The sequence below is a fragment of the Xiphias gladius genome, chromosome 11 (assembly GCF_016859285.1).
Source record: "Xiphias gladius isolate SHS-SW01 ecotype Sanya breed wild chromosome 11, ASM1685928v1, whole genome shotgun sequence".
Classification (NCBI taxonomy): Eukaryota; Metazoa; Chordata; class Actinopteri; order Istiophoriformes; family Xiphiidae; genus Xiphias; species Xiphias gladius.
Genome location: NC_053410.1, coordinates 13,065,723 through 13,071,520, shown reverse-complemented (window position 1 = coordinate 13,071,520; position 5,798 = coordinate 13,065,723). Strand labels below are relative to the sequence as shown.

The 5,798-nt window shown below is 43.3% G+C and overlaps 1 protein-coding gene across 1 annotated transcript; it reads right to left on the bottom strand.

The window, feature by feature from the left end:
* Positions 1-1,026: 1,026 nt before the first annotated feature.
* Positions 1,027-5,651, bottom strand: tysnd1 (trypsin like peroxisomal matrix peptidase 1). Its single transcript, XM_040140038.1, has 4 exons — positions 4,325-5,651; positions 2,959-3,089; positions 2,645-2,830; positions 1,027-2,454 (listed from the first exon to the last, which is right to left on the bottom strand). Exons 1-4 carry the CDS (start codon positions 5,410-5,412, stop codon positions 2,252-2,254), a joined length of 1,608 nt encoding a protein of 535 aa, XP_039995972.1. The 5' UTR covers positions 5,413-5,651; the 3' UTR covers positions 1,027-2,251.
* Between the last annotated feature and the right edge of the window lie 147 nt (positions 5,652-5,798).

Sequence of the window (5,798 nt, the reverse complement as noted above, 5' to 3'; positions counted from 1 at the left end):
TTATTGTGTTTAATAAAAAAAAAAAAAAATGAATTAAATAAACTGGTCTATGTGGCCCAGCTGGCCACCATACATCTGCGTGTGTGCTCTTGGTCTCTGTTTATTCTTTGTCAGAATTATGATAATCGAGCATTTGTGTTGTGCACAGAGCAGCCAAGTAAACACCATATAGATATTCTTTTTCAGTAAGTGCTGGCCATTCTTAGTTCACCAAATCTTTAAAAGAAAAAGGAAGGTCTCTACACTCACAGTACACCCACTAGAGCCCAGGCGATATTGGATTTTTGATACTGATATCTAAATTTGAATGTCAAGACTAAGAGTGCACAGCCATGCCGGTGAGCCTGTCAGGCTGTGTTTAGGCACAGTGGTGCATTGTAACATGCTGATGTTTTCGTAGGTTTACCGCATTCACCATCTTAGTTTAGCCTGTTGGCATGCTAATATTTACCAATTAGCACTAAAAAGAAAAAAGGCAGCAGAGATTGATAGTAGTGTCATTCCTTTTTTTCCAGGTATTTGGTCATAAAGCAAATTTTAACCTGATACTGGCACTAGCTGAAAAGTCAGAGTGCTCGCTGATGAACAAACTAAGGCATTGTTGGTGACCTGCACCATTATTTCTTGTTACATATCAACCAACATGTATACGCCAATACGTCTGTGATAAGCTAAAACTGTCAGATAATATCAGCCATGCAGTACAGCGGTTGGACTCTTACCACATCTTCCATCGTCACTACACCACTGACCCCCATCAAAAAGTTTCCTTCAAGCAATATCTGCGATCGATGATGCACGAATGACGAGTAGGTCGGAGTTTTGTCGATAGAAATGAAATGCACATATCAAGTATCATGCACTAATAAAATCAACCAGTTGGGTGACATGATGGATATTTAGTTGACTGTAATCTAATCCACATAATGTCCATCTGTCAGTGTAAGAAAATGTTTCAAATAAAATAGTTCAATTTTTTATTAATTTTCTGAAAACATGCATAATAAAGAACATGTGATGCACATTTTATCAGTCCATCTTTTTAAGACTTGTTGTAATTCCATTTCAAAGACATGAACCTCCACTGACTTTTTCTCAGAGGAGCAGACATTATTGTTGGGTCACTTCTCTCGTCTCACCTCACTCTGCAGTGGCCTGTAGCTTACAGCTATGGGAAAGTAGCGGAAATGAGATACAGACACAGGTCTGCATATCAGCACTTCTAAAGGCACAATGTCTATAGAAAACTCTCTTCACGGCGTCTTCGGGACATTGCTCAAGCCTCTCCACTGTCAACAGCTCAGTCCGGGAACAGTGAAATAGAAACCTTCCGCTATGTTGCAGTGCACGCACGTCCTCTGGAGCTCAGGCCAAGAAAGCTTGTCTTAGCGTTGTAAAAACTGACAGTTACCAATCCTCTGAAATGTCATTTCTCAGTTTCAGGTTTCTGTGATAATGGAAATCATTAGCAGTAATGTCCCAGTGGGTGAAATCTTAAATGTGTTAGCTGCAAGTGGGTATGCCTGCCAACAGATGTCTGAATACCTGATACCAACAGCAAGTCCTTTGGCTACCCAAAGGGACCAATCCTTTCCAGCAACCTGTCAGCGTATTATGCAGCATATATATATAAGAGAACCAGGTGTAAACTGTCACACATGCTTCCAGGAAATGTACGGTCTTCTCCTGCCGCTGGAATTTTAAAATAACTAAGGCTTAGAAGTGTTAGATCTGCCATCATTTTATCTGATCTTATATGATTTACATACAGAGTATGTAAGTATGGATAATTAATCTTGCTTTATTCAGCCTTCAAGCTCTATTTATGTTCTTTTGGTATTTTAGTTGCCATAATGTGGTTAATTTGTAATTATTGTGTACGGAAATATACCCAGGGTACACTTAATATCACCAGAATAAACTACTTTATTAATGTAATTACATTACATTACAAAATTACTAAAGGTATTAAAGTTATTTTAATTTGGCTGTTAACATTACGTGAACTTTTAAATATTTCACATTGTTTACTGCATGATTCTGGGTGAGCCTATCAACATTAGGAATAATTTATTCCTAATCTCAATTTATGAATTGAGGTATGAATCATATTACAATCCGTTTTTAAAAACACCAGTTTTGTTTGAAAAGGATACACATAATTTTAATTTGATTACCTAAAGCGATTTTGCATATAATTCCTTTCGATTTAACCATCCAGCTGTTTCCTCTAGCACATCTCAAGGTGCAGTTATAGTTTGCTTTGAGCACCTTGTAATCTCCACACCCTTCTGACTTCTTTGTCTGTGGTGTCCAATATCCTGAACACATTAACATCCTTTGTCTGGTGAAAGCGCTGCAACAATCTCTGGAAAACAGTCACTGGGATGCTGAAGTTGAGGTGTGGGTAGGTCACTTTGGCAGCCAAGTCCCTTGTGTTGCTGGACACGATACCTGCAAAACAGCAAATAATCGCCATACTCTGTTGAAACTGCAGAAACAGCAGTGCAGAAACGGCAATCTGATGTGCACAGCTACATTTTCCCTACTCGCATGTGGTGCATTGTTGCCGTTTTCTGTGGTCATCATATGCCCCCCACTGATCAAAGAGTGTAAATGTTTTTGTAATTGGAGGGTTTCTTACCGAGCAGTTCCCCCGAGTGTGTCCGCACCACAGCACCCCCGCTGGCCCCTGCTTGTACGGCACAAGTGGTCTGAAGCATGACGGGCTGGTAATTCAAGGTAATAGCTTTGGAGAGGACACCACAGGTGAGGGACGGACCACAGCTCCGACCCAACCCACCATACCCCACCACAACTACAGATTCCCCTGTATGAAGAGACACCGAGCTGAACAATCAAACAGTTTCCTTAGTGTAAAGAAACAGCAAACTCCTCTGGCACTGAATATGAAGCAAAAACAGTTTTACTGTTTCCGCTAAACAAATTAAATCAAACCTGAATTGAAACTCTGAGCCATCCGAGGGACCAAAGCCTCTGGGACAGTCTCTTTCAGCTGCACCAAAGCCAGATCATAGGGCGAAGACACTTTAGTGGAAAACAGCACACCACCCACAATATCATGGACTCTGTGAAATAGAATTCTAAATCAGTTCACGCTAAATGTTACAGCTTGCAAAAAGGCCCTGAACCCCCATAGGTGTTTTCAGTTATTCTTTAAACCTCCAAGTTGGAAGTAGTTTCTTTTAATTAACGTAAGGTCACCAAAAGTCCATGTACTAATAAAAATGGTAAAGGTGTAAAACCAAACATTTTTCACACCACATAAATAAACGCATGTGATGCAGAATCACATACGTCGGGAAGACACATGGGGATGAATTTCACTGTGCAATTTTCTGGTGTGACAGGCTTTAGCCCTAAGTACAAGAAAACTTACAGGAGACTGAGGGAGATGTCAATCGACACAATGCACGTACGAGGAGTCCCGAGAAAAGTTACAATCAGGCAAAAAAAAAAAAAAAAAAGTGAAAACACCTGTGGAGGTGAATTAAGGGTGTGTAGGGCCTTCCCCAAAGGGAAGCAGCGAAAGCGGTAGTTAACCCAAAAATACAACAATACAGTTTATCCAGTCTACTACTGGATTCATAGCTGCACTATGTTTCACCAAGGTTTGGAGCTATTAACTCCAGCTCACACCGATGCACTGTTCTCAGTGCCCTTTTGCTGGTAATTCATGTTGCAGCAAAAAAAAATTATGACACAGCAACGTCTCTTTGCAAATATACTGAAATGAAACAAGTTACCCATGATGACCCGCCAACCTTGTGACAAAATGTTTTATTGAGGAATGCTGTCTCAAAATACACCTGCAAACTATCCAGTGCCATGAAGGCGGAAAAACTGGGATCACAACATCTATGGATTATTGTAACTTTGGAAAGAAGCACTGCTATTAGGATTTTTTTTTTTTTCTGTTTTCTGGGTCTTGGGTCTGAGTTTGATGTTTACAGCAAAATATCTCAAATCTTTCCAAATGTCAGAGTGAGAAAAATACAGATGTAGCTAATAACATTAGCGACAGCTCAGATCATTCAGGTGTTCCAGGGTCAGGCTCCTGGTTATGTGCGTGATGGCTTACCAGCATTGTTTACTAGGACACTTAAATAGAACAGAGCCTTTATTAATGTTATTAGTTCCACCTGTGCTTTTCCTGCTAGAAATAGTCAGTGTTTGCTGTGAAAATAGTCTATCAAACATGTTTTAATGTGTTTTTGATTAATTTTCCCTTCCTTTCTAATCAGATCCCATCCTGTTCAGAGAAGGATGGACATGGACGTGAAGACAATGAATGTGTTGTCACCTGTCCCTGTGATGGAACCTGAGGGTGACCGTAGCCTTCCCGTTGACCACATGACGGCAGGTTAAAACCAGCTGCGAGGTGACAACAACACCTGAGCCCCAGAACTGCCCACTGTCCACAAAGCACACAGTGGGGTATTTAAGTGCTTTGGACTCATGGGCTGTGTTGGACATGTGGAGGCCTGCCTCTCCCGGATTGAGCCAAGCGTCTCGCAGTGGATCTTGAGCGCTCATGCAGCGGATGAGATTCCTCAAGATCAAGTGGACTGAGCAGACTAGGGTCAGGCCTATCCACTCATTGGCCTTCCAGCCAAACGGTGACACGATCAGCCCAATGAGACGTACTGCGACTGCACCTTCCGCCACAAACAACCCTCCACCCTCTGTGCCTGGCAAACAGCGGGCATCCGTGAGGATGACAGCGTTTTCCTCTCCAGCGAGGTTACTGATGATACCTCTGCTGAGGGTGCTGATGAAGAGGTCTGAGCAGAGGGAGCCGAAAGGTGAACCACACGCAACAACCGGGCAGCCCTTGTCGAGAGACGAGCTGCTCTGCCAGGGGATGGTCCCCGAGTCTGGGCGGCTTTCGGCCACCACACCTGTCCTGAGCACGGCGAACCAGCTGAGGAAGTGGGCGTCTCTGATCAGCTCCTCATCCTCTTCATCAGCGTGGAAACGCCAGTGGTCAGCCTCCTGGAAAACTGCCTGGAAAGCCTGTTTGAACTCCAGGCAGTTCACCAGCATCAGCAAACGGGCTGCAACTTGCCGCTGCCGCGTTGTTTTGGCTCTGGGGGGTGTGCATGTTTCTCCCTGCGCAGACCGGTTGGTGTCCACATCTTGCTGAGTGGAGAAGCTGACGCGGATTGTAAGTTTTCCACTGAAGCTGCGCGGTGGCAAGAAGCTGAGCCCGCGGTCCGAGGAGAAGGGCTCTTGGTCGGTAATGAAACGTGAAAACGGCAGGCCTGTGCAGATCACAGTTTCAGTCGGAGGATGGACGAGAACTCCGCTGCAGCTCACGGGTTTCTTGTTTGAAAAAGCCTCTGACACCTTGACTACACAGCAGCACCTCTCTATCTCCTTCACCTGCATGCTTAGAAATGTAGATTAAGTTTACCCATGTGTCGATAACGGTTTAGCAAATTGAAGACACAGGAAACCCGCTGAGAAGCAGCACATTACAAACAGCTGGATGCCGGTGGTGAGACGAGAAAACAAACTTCCATAGTGGGCAGATACCGCAGCCCAGCAACGACCACTTTAAACTATTCTTCGTCTAATGGCGTTTAAGAACTTAAAATCTGTTTTCTTGCTTCCTGGTTGTGTCTCATTGGTCCACGAAAATAAATGAAACCTACTGATTAATGTGATTGGTCAAATTGCAAACACGAAAAGCCCCGAGCCAATGGGAAACAAGGAGGTGAGTCTCCCTTAGAGCTATAGTTTCCGTATGTTCCTTTTGATATTCCATCTGATAA

Bases quoted from the DNA above. Each gene is read 5' to 3' on its own strand.
- tysnd1 (XM_040140038.1), bottom strand. From the start codon at position 5,412: ATGCAGGTGAAGGAGATAGAGAGGTGCTGCTGTGTAGTCAAGGTGTCA. The intron at 3,090-4,324 runs GTGACAACACAT...TCTATTTCACAG, and splicing joins AGGTTCCATCACAGGGACAG to AGTCCATGATATTGTGGGTG. The intron at 2,831-2,958 runs GTTTGATTTAAT...CTCTTCATACAG, and splicing joins GGCTCAGAGTTTCAATTCAG to GGGAATCTGTAGTTGTGGTG.